The following is a 17,419-nucleotide window of genomic DNA, read 5'->3' as shown; positions in this document are numbered from 1 at the left end:
GCACTAAACCTCACTGGAGATGTTTCCTATATTCACTGCCCCAGCCTCATGCCTGAATTGGTCCCAGAGGGGAGTCTCCAGGGAGAGACAATTTATGTTATGTGACTTCTAATGAGGTGTCTAATATCTGTGAGCATTTCTCTCTAATTTCCAGCTCCAAAAGCCCCATCTCACATCCTGCTTTCACTCAGCAGCAGCCAATGGGGTTGGTTCCTGGCCTTGCCTCATTCCTGCCTTGTGCCAGAAGGATGGTGCTTTTTTTGAAGATTTCCTGTATCTCAGTTGGGAATATTGTCAAATGTTTTGCCCACTGACACTCTAGCCAGCTCTAATCTGATCCCAAAAATAGACTGTTTTGTAAGCACGGACTTTTGATCCCCATCGCCAAGATTCACTGGAATTGGTGACTCCAAAAATTCACCCTTTGGCAGAAACAGACTCATGCAAGTGTGAAGCCATGAGACAAATTGTCGGGGAGGCAGGTGTGCATGAGAGATGAACAGACTTCTACCAGGCAAACTGAGTAAATTCTTTATGGTGATCCATCTCTCCTCCAGAGAACTGGTTCCCAAACTGCTTCTCCAGATGCATAAGAATTGCCCAGGGAATTTATTTAAAACATGAATACCATCATCTCACCTCCAGAAAACTCGAGACAGAGTCTCTGCCGTGGGGCACAGACATCTACCTTGTTGACAGTCATCCCAGGTGGTTCCAGGGAGGAAAATAGGCTTACTGTCCTTACAAGTTTGAAAATCATTACATACTGTACCTTCCATGTGGAAAATCATATTGCAAAGCAGCATATTAAATGATCCATGAGGTCCTATCATTGAGAGGCCTTGCCAACGAGGGGTGCTTGGTTGGCTCATTCAGTTAAGCGTCAGACTTCTGGTTTGGGCTCAGGTCACGATCTTGTGGGTCATGGGATTGGTGCAGCACTGGGATCTGTACTTGTCCCTCTTCCCTGGCCCCTCCCCCTGGGCATGCACATGCACTCTTTTTCTCTCTGAAATGAATATATAAATCTTTAAAAAAGAAGTCTTGCCAAGGTTCCTAACCCACCATTTCCCAAAAATATTTGACCACAGAACCTCTTTCTCACTGAGAGCAGATTAGCATCCTGCAGAACTCAAGTTCCCAGGGGTAGATGCGCCTTAGGCAGTACAGCTCTGAAAAAGCTCAGCTGTTGACCCAATGCCAAACAGCAAAGCCATAATGGTTCCAAGAAAAGCCATCTTCTGATGACTCATCATCTTTAAATCTGGCTCCTTCAAGTCTCTGCAGACCGGCTGTCCCAAGAGCAATGGTTCCCACTGTGAAAGATATTGGAAGGAGTTCGGGTGGGCAATAGCCTTCTTCCAGATTCATCCCTCAGGAGCTTTTTGAAAAGACTCCTCCTTCAGCTCCGAGTAGGGTCCAAGGATGAGCTCCTACAGTTCTGCATCAGAAATAATAGTGACTCTGCCTCACTCTTTCCCCAGAAGAAACAGGATGCTAAGACCATCAGAACCTTACTTTTGGGAAGCTCTGATAGAATTTTAAACCACCATCAGATAATTAGTAAAACAGTTTGGTCACCATGAAACCTTCCCCAGAAAGAAAGCAGTATACTCAAAGAATATAGACCAAAATCTCACATTTGTGACCATTGGGGCCTATATAATAGGAAGTTTAGAGGTCTGTTGCTAAGACCTAAAGATATGGCAGACTTCTGTCTCCTAGTTTAGAGATTCAGGGCTTGGTGGTCGTTGAGCCAAAATGTGAAAGGGAAAGTCAATACAATGATAATAGCAAAGACCACATAAGCTGCTTACAGTACACCAACCAACTCTTCTAAAATGATAGACGGCAACAATGATGATGATGATGGTGGTGATAAATAGGTAAGTAGATGATTGATGATAGATAGATATACAGATAGATGTATTAGCTGATTGAATCCATGCAACAACCCTATGAGTTAGGTACTGTTATTATCCCAATTTTAAGGAAATGAGAACATGTAGGACAGACAGTTGAAGTGGATCACCAACAGTACCAAAGTGAGGGACAGAACAAGTGTTTGAACCCAAGCAGTCTGGCTCCAGAATGCACACTCGTAACTCCCATACTCTATTGCAAACCCTCATGAGGATGTCTGTGGACCTCATATTTAGAAATAGTTGGAGTGTTCCTCCTTCTACATCTCTAGATCCTTTGTAACCTTTTAGGAAGACGGGACTGGACTTAGACATGGGACATGCATTGCTGAGTAAGCAGATGGTGGTAGAAAATTCTTGGGGTACTTGGCCAGGCAGTTGCTCCTTCTAAGAATTATTACTCCCAACCATGGAGAAAGGATGGAATCAGTATCATCCTCCGCCCCTCAGGCCCCACCCATCTAAGGGCAGATGATTGGATGAGGAGAAAACTCAACCTGAGTTGATCGCCAGGGGTAATCCTTTCTTCTTCTAAAAGGCTCTTTTCTTGAACTGCTTTAAGTGAGTATCTGTTCCTTGTAGCCAAGGAGTCACACTTCACAGCCTGCTGGAGGCATTAGGAAAGAGGGCAGGTTTGGGTGTAAACAGGACATATCCTCAGCTCTCATTCTGGGATCCATCTCTACTGTCTTCCCCCATCCATACCTGGGTGGATCTCATGCCAATTATTCAAGGTTAAGGACTGCCTAGAGCCCACAAATTTGCTTTGGTGGCACTTTTCCTGATGTTACAGTTCATCATCGGTGCCCCGCCTTCGCTTTATGCATTGTGGAACTGATGGATTTTTAGAGGATCCCATAAAATGCTAGAACTACAGGGGGCATGAGAATTCAAATGACTGGGGCTTTCCAATTCTAGGCAAACAGGCTGCTGTCCCCAAACAGGGAGACAGTCAATGGTTGGATCAGTTCATTTGATTCCCAATCTGTAACTTTTTAAGATCAAACTGGCTAACTGGCACCTTATCCAGTGGCCCTTTACTTCCCCCCAATACAGAGGAGGCTCCACATAAACATGACGAGATAATCAAGTGAGTTCTTCTTGATTCAGTTCTAGTTCTTCAAAATGCATTATCTTGCCCTTCCCATCCCTCTGAGAAAAGCATCTTCCACTCCCTCCTTGATAAGCTGCCTCCAAGTTTTCTTAGAGCTTCTAGATCTGAACTTCCCAAAATGATGGGGCCAGAAAAACATTAGGGATCCATTCCGCTCCTCATAAGTGTGAGAAAAAGATTCTAAAAGGGGAATTCTGACAGTCATTCTGGACTTCTTGATGAGGTCTTCTTTCTTTGCAAGCAACAAAAGCCCAACACCTAACATGGTTGTAACACACAGAAGAATTCCCTGCAAGATTCTCAAAACCTTGGGAGGTACACAGAAGAGTGCATCTAGACATTAGGGAACAACTGGGACGGGTAACTCTCGTGACATCAGGAATTTCTCTATTGTCCATAGCTGTCTCTGACTATCAGCTTTAGCTTTTCCCAACCAAATTCTTCCACAAAGTAGAAAAAAGTGGCTACTGGTTGTGTCCATACCTCACATGCCCAGCTTCTCCAACACACACACATACGATGAAAATCACTTTTTCTGGTGCCAAGTTTAAAAAAAAAAAATTCCAAGGAAGACTTCAGATGTCATATGGCCAAGGGACAAGGTACTAAAATTGGCTTAACATTGGTCAGGTGCCTACCCCAAGGTCAGTCAGTGGAGCCCAGAAATATGGGTTCTACAGGGAAGGGAAGTGCTCATGGGAACTCATGGTCAGATTTCCAGGTGGGAGGGGATGCTGGTGTGGACATACAAAAGAACAGATTTTCACCACACTAAGCTATGGAGAATCCAAGAAATTCCTGCTGCACCTGTGCTTCAAGGAACCCACAGAGGTGGTGGCTAAGCAGCAACTCTGAGAAGCAAGAGGTGGCAGAGCCAGAAGCAGATGTGTCACTGGAGTTTAAACAGTTCACATTTACATCCTGCCGAAAGACCTAACTGCCAGTAACAGGGCATTGGAAAGACAATTGTTGTGATGTCCTTCAGCTTTATGCCTGACCACTTAAGGACCATGCAAAGTGTGTGAAGTTCATTTCTGGCCACTCCATCTTCCTTGGCTTGATTGCCCATTCCCATACTTCTCCATTACCTAGACTCAGGGGCTCCCTCCTTCTAACCCATGCTCGGAGAGGGCTCCCTTCTGAACAAAGTGGCTGGTGATGAATCCTGTGTGTCCTCTTCTCAAATAATTGATATTTTAAGAGTTAAAGCCCAGATATTTAGAATGTCAGACCACAAAGGGACTCTTAGAATTCTCATATTCCAGCCTCTCCCCAATTTGGGGGGTGGAGAAATCAAAGTACAGAATTGGGAATTCCCACATGGAAGGACCCAGACCTGGTGAGTGGCAGGCACCACCCAGCATTCTTTCTATCTATCTACGGTCCCCAGGAAAGAAAGCCACATGAGCTAATTTCAAGCAAAGGAATTGAAAGCAAAGCAAGAGGATTAAGAGGGAATCAGGCTCATTCTTGACACCTTGCAAATCATGGCTTATTGCTCATGTCTACTGCAATCAATGTACAGTGATATCTGCTAACTTGAGCTACTGCTGGAAGAGCTATGGCTTTTCTTTCTTCACCTCCTGGAACAAGTAGTGTGGTCCCCAGGACCCCTCTTTCAGGTCTGGGACAGAAAAGGCTGGGAGAGTCTCCTGAAGCCACCAGAGAGGCCATGATACCAGTAAGCCCTTCTTTGACAGCTCCTAGAGGACCTGGCTTATAGCAGTAGAATTCTCCTTGGAGGAAACAATGTTCCAGCAGGCCCTTGAGAAGGGTGAACAGAGGCATCCAGCTGAGCTGCAGCAGGAGACCAGGAGGATGTGGGTAGGGTGTTATATTCACCATTCCCTTACTGAGCTGGAGAGCCAAGGTCATCTCCCCGGAAAACTTCTTTTATTCTACTTTCAGGTATTGCCACCATATACAGAACTTTCCCACAGAAGGCGTTTTCTGATCTGAATAGTCTGGTATGACCTATGCATATTTTTGAATGATTAATCATCAAGTATAAGTTTTCTGTTAAAACAGGACCTTTAAAATTAAAATAACTCAACAAAAAGAATCATAATTTGCTTTATTTGAGTGACTTCAATACAAGAATAGAAAGATGTATAGAATATTAACACCTATTCACAACCAGGTAACCTTCCTGGCATCTTCCTGGCACCTGAGTGGCTCAGTGGGTTAAGCCTCTGCCTTCAACTCAGGTCATGATCTCAGGGTCCTGGGATGGAGCCCCACATCTAGCTCTCTGCTCATCAGGGAACCTGCTTCCCCCTCCCCTTCTGCCTGCTTCTCTGCCTACTTGTGATCTATCTCTCTCTCTGTGTCAAATAAATACATAAATAAATAAAATATTTTTTAAAAAAATACCTAATTCAGAGGCACCTGGGTGACTCAGTTGGTTAAGCGTCTAACTCTGTCAATCTCAGCTCAAGTGTTGATTTCAGGGTCGTGAGTTCAAGCCCCACGTTGGGCTCCACCCTGGGAGGAGAGCCTACTTTAAATGAATGAATAAATGAATAAATGGATGAATGAATGAAAAAAAATACCTAATCTAATCCTGTCTGCCCTTCAATACATAAGTGGATACCTCAGGACATTTTTCTTAATCTTCCCTGAGTTCTCTCTATAGAGTAAAAAATATATGGCATCCCATATACAACACAGGATTTGTGGCCACTAGTGTCTACAGACAGTTCAGTTGGCCCCTTCTTGAACAAGTTCCTTTCACTGCCTACTCAGAATTCCATCAGAAGGAGCATTCAGTCTTCTCTTTAAACCTGGCAGCTCATCCTTTTTGTAGTTTCTCTCACTTCATGATGTGCTACCTGCCTTCCAGAAGATTCCAAGAGAGCTGACCTGATGTCTCTTCAGTCAGAAGGGAACTTCACATAACCAATCTGAGCTTTCTAACTCCTTCTTTAACTTTTGCCACCACCTATAACATGGTTGACATGGGAGCTATCTAATAACATCCCTCTTGTGGAGCTATGGATTTTCAACCTGGGCTTTCATAACCAGACACGCCACCATTAAATGGATCATATATTTCTTATGATGATTATAACATATATTTTTTATATTTATATTTTAAACATCTTTTCCTCTATTGTAATGTCTTTGAAGATTGTAATGTATTTTATTTTACTGCAGGTGATCTTAAATTGCATATCCTTTGTACATGTTCACCCTGAATCTTCAACCTTTCATTTAGCTGCTTCTTCCAATTTAAAATCTGTTACTAGTCTCCTCTGCTTTTCGAAACTTCAAGTTGCCCCACTTTGCTTTTATGAAAGACCTATATTAAGACCTGTTTTGGCTAACTGAAAGAAATCCAAAGAGGATTTTCACTTTTACTAAGAATGACAAAAGGTGAAAATAACATTCAGCATGTACCCCAAACAGCAAGAAGGGCTCCACTTAGCTCCCTTCCCCAAAACTACACTCAGCTGTTGAACATTAAGCCACCACACCTTTGAACTGTGTCTACAAGCATCTGTGCTTTATCTCGATTTATTTTGTTGCATCCATTAACAACTTGTGTCCTAAGGTGTCAGAAGAGCCTAAGAGAGGTTATTTTGGGAATCTGGGAATGCTCAAAGAAATTTCCATATAAATGACGGTAATTGCTTCTTTGTTTATGCCACTTGGGCTTAAAAACATTTTCATAAGAAGGCTCTACTTTCAGATAGCAGAGCAAAGCTCTACTAGAATTCCAAGTATGACAGAGCATTTTTGGCTGACTAAATGTGGAATCATCCCCCGTTTGCAAGGTACTGTCACCTCCCTTTTCTCTCCCATGATGGTTTACATCATTCATATACCTGGGATCTAGTTTTTTGGTAATCCAAGGGACAGGGAGAAAAAGAGCTCACTTCCAGGAAAAAGGATCAACATAAAAACAGAAAATTATATGTGGGTGGCCTGTTCTCTTCTAGTGTCTTAAATTTGATTGAGGAACTACAAGTCCGAGAAATAAAGATCAAAAACTAACGGACTCTGGAAGTTTTCAGACACAGGCTGGGCTATTATAGACCCAGGGACCCAGTACAGGAAAACCTTCCTGCTTAATGTGTGTGGAATGCACAATGCTTGGCCTCCCTCAGGTCAAAAACTCCAAGAACGTAATGTCGGCATCAATGATACAGACACTGCCAAAACTCTCACAGGCAGTGGGAATGGTATAAGTTCACAGAGTGGATTCTTGGCAAACAGCATGACACATGGAGGCTGGGACAGGTGGGGGAAGAAGGAAGACCAGGCTATATTTCCAGTGGTGATAGGAATTGACAGGCATGTTATCCTGGGCATTTTTCAGTGACTCTGTCAGACACCCCCGTGAAGAGTCAAGAATACTTTGAGCAGGTTCAGTTTAATTAACAGGACCCTCAAACTACTACCTCAACCTTTAAACATAAATGTAATCTAAATTTTGAATCCTAATTGATGACATAATTCTGAACTGTCTAGGACTGAAGAGCACTAATACAGATGTCAGAAACTCACTTTGAAAAGCATCAAAAAATAAGGCGGATTGAAGGGCGAATTGATGGATGGGTAAATGAATAGATTATAAATATGTGATAAAACAAATATAATAAAATATTAGCAGTAGCAGAATCTAAGTTTGAGGTCTAGGGAGTTCACTATACACTATTTTCAATGTTTCTATATGGTAAGGATCTTTGGAAAAGTTTGCAACAACAGTCATCTTGTTTTACAGCCACAGACCTGTGAAGTGTGACACATGGGGATTTCCTAGGATTTAACCGCACCTCCTTCTGTCGTTTGTCCTGGGACTTAGAGCTCTTCCCCCAATCTCTGCAGGCAGCCTTTTCCTTTTCTTCTTTTCTCTCTCTGGAACTAAAAGTTCTGGTTCCTTTTTATGCTTTGTGCCATGATACAATCCTTCAAACATGGAGCATGCCTTGAATAATGAGTATCATTATGAGTATCTGAGGCTGGTCCTCAGAAGAGACGATTGTCAGGATTCTCAAAGTTGGAAGTAAATGATCAGGACAACTAGGCTCTTTCAAGAACTTTCCTCAATGCCTCCTTCACCTCCTTGTTCCTCAGGCTGTAGATGAGGGGGTTCAACATGGGGATCACTGTTGTGTAGAACACAGACACCACCCGATCTTCCTGTGGAGAGTGACCAGAGTTATCTCTGAGGTACATGAAGATGAGGGTGCCGAAGAAGAGGGACACAACCATGAGGTGGGAGGCGCAGGTGGAGAAGGTCTTGGCCCGGCCTCCCGCTGAGGGGATCCTCACGATGGCCACGATGATAAACAGGTAGGACACCAAGATCGCCACCATGCAGGCAGGGATGACGAAGATGGCAAACACAATGATGACCACCTCCTGGGTGTAGCTGTCCCCACAGGTCAGCTTTAGCAGAGGAGGAAGGTCACAGAAGATAAAGTCAATCTCGTTGTTCCCACAGAAGGAGAGGGTGAAGGTGGTGACTGTGCGAACAAAGGCGCTGGAGAGACCAGCGCCATAAGCCCCAGCCACTAAGCCCCAGAGGGCCTTCTCAGTCATGATGGTGACATAGAGCAGGGGCCGGCACACGGCCACGTAGCGGTCATAGGCCATGATGGCCAGAAGGTAGCAGTCGATGGAGCCGAAGAAGGTGAAGAGGAAGAACTGCATGGCGCAGCGGGAGTAGGACAGTGTGGCCCCGTGTTCCAGCAACACGGCCAGCATCTGTGGCACAATGGCCGATGAGTAGCACACGTCCATGAACGCGAGGTGGCCAAGGAAAAAGTACATTGGGGTGTGCAGCCGGCCATCTGCACGGATCAGGCTCATCATGCCCAGGTTCCCCAACAAGGTCAGGAGATAGATGAGCAGAAACAGGAAGAAGAGAGGAAGGGCCCACGCAGGCCTGTCAGTGAATGCAATAAGGAGGAATTCGCTCACCCAGGTGATGTTCTTCTCTGCCATGAGGTGCCTCACAGCACTAGGATGAGAAGCCAGGTCAGAAGCTATAAATAGGACTGACCTGTATTTCCAGCGGACGTTTACTGGACCAGTACTCTGGATGAAATATGTCACCGGCTGTGTGGGACCTCAGAGATGACTGGTCTTCGCTCCTACCTTCAAGGGAGCTCTGAGAAATAGAGTCATCGTATATGTCAAGAAAGCCAAAATTCTATTCTTAATAGAGTGCCTATTGTCTTACTTTTATTGCTAGTGAGCTGGGGGAGCCCCTGTGAGCCAAATAACCATTCTTTTTTTTTTTTTTTTTTTTAAAGATTTTATTTATTTATTTGACAGAGAGAAATTACAAGTACACTGAGAGGCAGGCAGAGAGAGAGAGAGAAGGAAGCAGGCTCCCTGCTGAGCAGAGAGCCCGATGCGGGACTCGATCCCAGGGCCCTGAGATCATGACCCGAGCCGAAGGCAGCGGCTTAACCCACTGAGCCACCCAGGCGCCCCAAATAACCATTCTTAACCAATATTCCCCTGTCACTCCAGCAAGGGTTGAAACATGGGGTCCTGTCTACCATGGGAATGTCCATCTCAGGACTCTATCCCTTTTTCTCCAAGACCACCACTCCTTCCTCATTTCAAACACTCACCATCTCTTGCATGGATCAAAAACCACAGCAGTGTACCTAACAGCTCTCCTTGCCTTCAGACACACTTCTTGCCAATTCTTCTTCATTGTGACCAGGATAATATTTCTAAGACTTTAATTTGATCATGTCTTACTCCCCTGTTAAAATCCAGCCATGATACCCCATCATGTATAGGATAGGAGAGTCAGTGGGCTCCTTGGCATGTCAGGAAAGTCCTCAATGGGGAGGACTCTTCTGTGGGGAGGACTCCCTGCCTACTTCCCCATGCCCCTTGCTTACTACTCACTCTTCACACCTGTGGCCACACCCCTCCCTCTCACACGTCTCTCCAGCTACACTGGATTATTTGCAGCTTCTGTAATGCCCATCCTTTCTGTCATCTCTGTGCTTTCCACAGGCCACCCCTTCTGACAAAATACCTACTTTCCCATCCCCAGGGTCAGATCGTACTGCTCTCGAAAAAAGTCTCTCTCAAGTCTGTCTTCCCTGGTAAGTGTGCGTGCCCTTGGAACTCAGCACATTATAAGGGTTTAAGATGTCTTCACAGAATAAATAAGCTTATCAAATAAGATGTGAAGCACCTTGCAAAGGGAAAGGCCCTATACAAATCTTCAAGTGATTGTTTTTGTTTTCTGAAAATGTTTAAAAGCAAAAAACATCATTAAAACCAACCAACATTCACAAACATTGTAGGCCACGTGCTTAGGCTTTCCCTTTCCATTCCCAGCCTAACAAGGTGCTTCCTTTATAGGAAGCTGCTATCTTCATTAGAGCCTTTTAGTTTACCAAAAGCAGATTTCATAAGAGCTGCTATTATCCTTAACAATAGAAGCACACAGACAGAAACTGTTCTAAGTGGGGGCACTTGGGTGACTCCGTCAGTTAAGCATCCGACTCTTGATTTTGGCTCAGATCATGATCTGAGGACAGTGGGATGGAGCTTGGGCTGGGCTTGTGCTCAGCGGGGAGTCCTCTTGGGACTGTCTCTCTCTCTCCCTCTCCCTCGGCCCCTCCCCCTGCTCTTTTTCTCTCTAAAATAAATAAATACATCTCTAAAAAAAAAAAAAGTATTCTAAGTGATTTCTGTATTAACTCATCTAATCCCCACAACCATTCTACAAGGTAGAAACTTTGATTATCCTCATCTTACAGATGAGGAAACAGACAGAAGGAACTGACGTCACACGCTCCAGACTGCACAGCCAGTAAACAGAACCGTCATTAGTAACAATGCTGCACACAAAAGTGCTACGTATCTCATTACCAGATTTCACGTGCATCACACGTCTACTCCTACAGCCCAAAAGGACGCGCCCAGATATCCACACTGCAGTCCACTTCTAGCTGAAGGCTGATGGGGACTTCTGTGCTAATGGACAGACAGTACTTTGGCAGAGCTGCAGGGCAGCGGGATAAAGGAGATATTTGATCATCTCTAAAGCATTAGATCTTGGCAGCTAGTTGGGCTGATGTAGTGGGGGAAATTATAAATTAAAGAAATTGGATCCGGGGATCTGAATGGAGCATGAGCCAAGAGAACCACATCCGTTTTCTCCCCTGAATCCCACTCCGTCTTTACTGGCCACACCTTTTCCCACTGTGTTCCTAAAAGGTCATTTGTCTTCCATGGCTTGGAGCATGGTAAGGGTGTAGGGGAAAGACTACTGCTCTGGGCAGCAGGAGGTCTGCTGGGTGGTTCTTGTCCTCCCATATCTGCTCAGCTATGACGATGAGCAAGTGACTTAGTATCTCTTAGGGCTACAGTGTCCTTCCCTCTGCCCCTACACTTCCCTCACAGACACTAAAACAGTGACTCAACAAGGGAATAATAATGTGACCGTTGCCTGAACATCAGTGCCTGCACCATATCATCTTCATCTACCTTGCAAGTTCTGGACTGTCCAGCCCTCTCTTCTCCCTGCCCTCAACCTCTCCGGTTCCTCCATCTGGGAACTCTGGTTAAAATGCACACCTCACCCTGGTTTTTGTTCAGTTGCAGGCTGGGATAGCAGAGGCTGGAGAGCAGCCTGTTCTTATGGGCTTCTGGCACCAATGCAAACTCCTTTAGGGAGAGACAATAATAGTTGATATAAAAGCTCTGAAGTCTCCAATCGATGACTAAAGTGGTCTCTAAGGAAAGGCAATTATTGCTCACGTGGATTTTTAACAAGGCACCTGGTTCCAGTCCCAGCTCCCAAAGCCCTGTGACACACCCACTGAGATTGGGATAAAAGTCCTGAATCCTGGTTCTGCACAGTGCCCTGAGGAGAGAGAGATGTCTTTGCTTTAACTTCTACAGTCAGAAATTGTACACATTACCACCCCATCACAGTGGCCAGATCTGGAAGCAGGATGCATTATAAACAGAAGTCTTTGATCTGCAAAATCTGGGAAGACAAAGGGGGGAAGACCTCAACAAGACACATTGTGTGTTCTAAATTTGCCCTCCCTAGAGGTCGAATGTTTAATTGTCAGTCTCTCCCTCTCACTCTCTCTCCAAAACAAGTAAAACTATAGGGAAAACAACAGCCTAGTACTGTGCCCAGAGGAGAAATTGGCAAGTTCTTGTTGTCATGACCTCTGCCAGCAATCTGCCTCTTTGACACTGTAACATTTTTGAAACCCCAAATTCATAAGCATTTTGTTAAGTCACTGAATGCCAACATGTCTCAGTTCAGAAAAGGAAATAAGAAAAGTGGGAGGGAACAAAATAATTGCTCTCTTTGACAATTAGGAGAGCCAAAAGAAAATGACACCACACAGTTCATTAATCCAATACTGTGCTAAGAATTCTAAACAAAGAGCGAGAGATACAAAATGAAACAAACCTCTCCAAAAGAGAAAAGGTGCCTATCCACAGGAATGTGCAATGTGGTAGGTAAGATAACTATCCATCTGACAGGTAACGGGCACTAACTCTTAATCAAGGTGGTGTACACAAGGTGCCATGGGGATTCAGTGTAGGTCAGGATTATTTATAGGTAGAACAGATCAGGGAGGACTTCCTAGAGGAGATGACAGCTTGGACAGAGGTAGGGGACAGGGATGATAGGCAAAACTCTTCAGGACGGTGAACCAATGGGAGCAAATCTATAGTGGCAGGACAGCCTGGGACAATGCTTCAAATTTTAGCAGCAGCAGAGAAGATACTAGGAAGGTCCAGGACTCAGGTAAGGTGAGTGAGGAACTCGCCTCAGGTGCAAAATCTAAGGTATTGCCAAAAACAGTAAACAAGGTATACATTAATGTAATATTATTAAAAAGTCAAAATCAATGCAAAAAATCTATGGGGAACAAAACATCAAGTTTTCAAACAAAGATATCAGTATCATTGATCACTCTTTTGCCACTATCTCTAATGGTTTAGCACAGCAGTGGGACCGGGGGATACACTTGAAAAGGAAGGACAAGACCAAGGGCTTCCAGGGACAGGTTCAACAAGTGCCTTTTTTAAACATTTTATTTTATTTTTTCGGTGTTCCAACATTCATTGTTTCTGCACCACACCCAGTGCTCCATGCAATACGTGCCCTCCTTAATACCTATTACCAGGCTCACCCAACTCCCCCTCCACTCTCCCCTCCAAAACCCTCAGTTTGTTTCTCAGAGTCCACACGCTGTCATTCATCTGGGCATATTCCATTTCTTTCCTAACTGCCCTCCACTTAGGAAAAGACCATGAAGGAAGGTCAGCTTAATAAGATCTAATGCTTGCAGAGAGGCTCCTTAACTATTTCAAAGCCCTCTCTTCATTTCTTCTCACTAGAGCCTGTGGATTGAGAGATAATTCCTCATTTTTACCAATGAGGAAAAAGGGCAAGAGGATCCTAAGGTCATTAGTTACTTGGTGAGTGGACTAGAAATTTTGTCTGTCCTGTGCATACTGGTTGCTAAGGGACTCTGCCCAGACCAAAGCCCTGACTGCCAGAGGACATTTTTTTTTTTTTTTATGACCCTCCACTCATGCATTTATCCACCAAGGCTCATTGGGTGAAGAGGTGAGTCCTCTGGGCTATGCTGTATTAACAGACTACCTTAAAATCACAGTTGACTTTACACAGTACATTTTTTTTTTTCCCACAGAAAATCCAGCATGGATTGGGTAGTTGTCCCTCATCTTATAGCTATGATATTTGAAACAGGTGGTTTTGAGAAGACTCAAAATTCTTTATGTATTGTTACACACCACAATCAAATTTTTAATATCTCAGTACCTTCCATTTATTTTATTTGTTTTATAGCTCTGGGTCCTTATTTAAATTCCAGTTGGTCAATATATAGTGTAATATTAGTTTTGGGTGTACAATGTAGTGATTCATCACTCACATACAACACCAAGAGCTCATCACAACACGTGCCCTCTGCGGGTGCCTGGGTGGCTCAGTCCGTTAAACGTTTGCCTTCAACTCAGACCATGATCTCAGGGTCATGGGATCAAGTCTTGCATTGCGCTCCCTGCTCAGTGGAGAGTCTCTTTCTCCCTTTCCCTCTGCCCCTTTCCCCACTTGTGCTCTCTCTATCTTAAATAAATAAATACCAGTGTAATTTTTATTGGAGTGGCATTAAAAGTATAGATTGCTCTAGGTAGTATAGACATTTTAACAATGTTTATTCTTTCGATCCAAGAGCATGGAATGGTCTTCCATCTTTTTGTGTCTTCTTCAATTTCTTTCCTGAGTGTTCTGCAGTTCCTCGAGTACAGATCCTTTACCTCTTTGGTTAGGTTTATTCCCAGGTATCTTATGGTTCTTGGTGCTATAGTAAATGGAATCGATTCTCTAATTTCCCTTTCTGTATTTCCATTGTTAATGTATAAGAAAGCCACTGATTTCTGTACATTGACTTTATATCCTGCCACATTATTGAATTGCTATATGAGTTCTAGTAGTTTGGGGGTGAAGTCTTTTGGGTTTTCCATATAAAAAATCATGTCAGGGGCACCTGGGTGGCTCAGTGGGTTAAAGCCTCTGCCTTCGGCTCAGGTTATGATCCCAGGGTCCTTGGATCGAGTCCCGCATCGGGCTCTCTGCTCAGCGGGGAGCCTGCTTCCCCCTGTCTCTCTGCCTGCCTCTCTACCTACTTGTATCTCTCTCTCTCTCTCTCTGTCAAATAAGTAAATAAGATCTTAAAAAAAAAAAAGAAAAAGAAAAAATCATGTCATCTGCGAAGAGAGAGAGTCTGACTTCCTCATTGCCAATTTGGATACCTTTTATTTCTCTTTGTTGTCTGATTGCTGTTGCTAGGACTTCTAATACTATGTTGAACGAGAGTGGTGAGAGTGGGCATCCTTGTCATGTTCCTGATCTCAACGGGAAGGCTGCAAGCTTTTTCCCACTGAGGATGATATTTGCTGTGGGTCTTTCATAGATAAATTTTATGAGGTTCAGGAATGTTCCCTCTATCCCTATACTTTGAAGCATTTTAATCAGGAACAGATGATGGATTTTGTCAAATGCTTTTTCTGCATCAATTGAGAAGATCATGTGGTTCTTCTCTCTTCTCTTATTGATTTGTTCTACCACATTGATTGATTTGTGAATGTTGAACCATCTTTGTAACCCAGGGATGAATAAGATCTTTTTAATTTTTTTTTAAATCTATGAAGAAGTCTTCAAACTCAACACACACAAAACAGATAATCACCTCAAAAAATGGGCAGAAGACATGAACAGACACTTCTCCAAAGAAGACATACAGATGGCTAACAGACACATGAAAAAAAAATGTTCATCATTAGCCATCAGGGAGATTCAAATCAAAACCACATTGAGATACCATCTTACACCAGTTAGAATGGCCAAAATTAACAAGAAAGTAAACAACAAGTGTTAGAGAGAATGTGGGGAAAGGAGAACCCTCTTACACTGTTGGGGGGAATGCAAGTTGGTGCAGCCACTCTGAAAAACAATGTGGAGATTCCTCAAGAAATTAAAAATAGAGCTACCCTATGACCCTGCAATTGCACTCCTGGGTATTTGCCCCAAAGATACAGATGGAGTGAAAAGAAGGGCCCTCTGTACCCCAATGTTCATAGCAACAATGGTCACAGTTGCCAAACTGTGGAAAGAGCCAAGATGCCCTTCAACAGACGAATGGATAAAGAAGATATGGTCCATATATACAATGGAGTATTATGCCTCCATCAGGAAGGATGAATGCCCAACTTTTGTATCAATATGGATGGGACTGGAAGAGTGAAGTAAGTCAAGCAGAGAGTGTCAATTATACAGTTTCACTTAGTTGTGGAGCATAAGGAAACACACGGAGGATATTGGGAGATGGAGAGGAGAAGTGAATTTGGAGAAATTGAAGGGGGAGATGGACCATGAGAGACTGTGGACTCTGAAAAACAATATGAGGTTTTTTGAGGGGTGGGGGGTGGAAGGTTTGGTGAGCCTGGTGGTGGGTATTATGGAGGTCACATATTGCATGGAGCACTGGATGTGGTACTTAAACAATGAATTTTGGTCCACTGAAAAAAAATTAAATTAAATTAAAAATAAATAAATAAATAATAGATAAATCTTAGGATTTTATTTATTTTATTTTATTTATTAATACAGAGGGCACTGTATTACCCATCACTCATTTAGCCTATCCCCACCTATCCCCTCCAGTAACCCTCAGTATGTTCTCTACAGTTAAGAGTCTGTTTTGTGGTTTGCTTCTCTTTCTTTTCCCACTATGTTCATCTGTTTTGTTTCCTAAATTCAACATACAAGTGAAATCCTATGATGACTGTCTTTCTCTGACTTTTTTCACATAGCATAATACACTCTAGCTCCATCCACATTGTTGCAAAAGGCAAGATTTCATTCTTTTTATGCCTGAGTAGTATTCCTGTGTGTGTGTGTGTGTGTGTACTATCTCTTCTTTGTCCATTCATCAGTTGATGGACATTTGAGCTCTTTCCATAATTTGGCTATTTTTGATAATGCTACTATAAGCATTGGGGTGCATGTGTCTCCTTGAATCACTATGTTTGTATCCTTTGGGTAAATACCTAGTATTGTAATTCTGGGCCCTAGGGTAGCTCTAATTTTAACTTTTTGAGGAACCTCCATACTGTTTTCCAGAGTGGCTGCACCAGTTTGCATTCCTACCAACAGTAAGAGGGTTGCCTTTTCTCTGCATTCTCACCAACATCTGTTGTTTTCTGACTTGTTAATTTTAGCCATTCTGATGGGTGTGAGATGGTATCTCACTGTGATTTTGATTTATAAATACTTCTATTTCCATCATACATTAGAGAATCTTAAATTTCATAATCAAAATGCTCTTTTAGGGGTTTTCCTCAATACAGGGGAATTTCTCTTTTTAAGAAAAGAAAATTAGGGGCACCTGGGTAGCTCAGAGGGTTAAGCCTCTTGCCTTCAGCTCAGGTCATGGTCCTGGGATCGAGTCCCACATTGGGCTCTCTGCTTAGCAGGGAGCCTGTATCCCTCTCTCTCTGCCTGCTTCTCTGCCTAATTGTGATCTATGTCTGTCAAATAAATAAATAAAGAAAAGAAAAGAAAAATAGATCAAACCCTAACTAACATTTCTTTTTTTTTTTTTTTTTTTACTTTTAACACACCAAAAAAGGATTCAGTGCTCAAAGATGTCTGGAAAACTGGGTTATATGAAGCCAAACAATTGTCTTTACTAAAGGATAAGACCTTTAGTACCATACTAAGACCTCAGTATGATAATACACTTTATAAGTCTCTAAAATGAAGCATGTATTATGCAACAAATCTCAAAAGTATTTGACCATAGAATTTTTATTTAGCTACTGTGGTGTGACAAACACC

General features: G+C 43.2%; 1 protein-coding gene across 1 annotated transcript; it reads right to left on the bottom strand.

Moving 5' to 3' along the window:
- Positions 1–8,061: 8,061 nt before the first annotated feature.
- LOC131822678 (olfactory receptor 9Q1-like) lies at positions 8,062–8,988 on the bottom strand. Its single transcript, XM_059158967.1, has one exon. It carries the CDS (start codon positions 8,986–8,988, stop codon positions 8,062–8,064), a length of 927 nt encoding a protein of 308 aa, XP_059014950.1.
- Between the last annotated feature and the right edge of the window lie 8,431 nt (positions 8,989–17,419).

This window comes from Mustela lutreola, chromosome 1, assembly GCF_030435805.1.
Source record: "Mustela lutreola isolate mMusLut2 chromosome 1, mMusLut2.pri, whole genome shotgun sequence".
Lineage (NCBI taxonomy): Eukaryota > Metazoa > Chordata > Mammalia > Carnivora > Mustelidae > Mustela > Mustela lutreola.
The sequence above is the reverse complement of the archived record's forward strand: the minus strand, read 5'-3'. Positions and strand labels throughout refer to the sequence as shown.

Excerpts from the sequence above, each read along its gene's own strand:
- LOC131822678 (XM_059158967.1), bottom strand. The coding sequence starts at position 8,988 with ATGGCAGAGAAGAACATCACCTGGGTGAGCGAATTCCTCCTTATTGCA.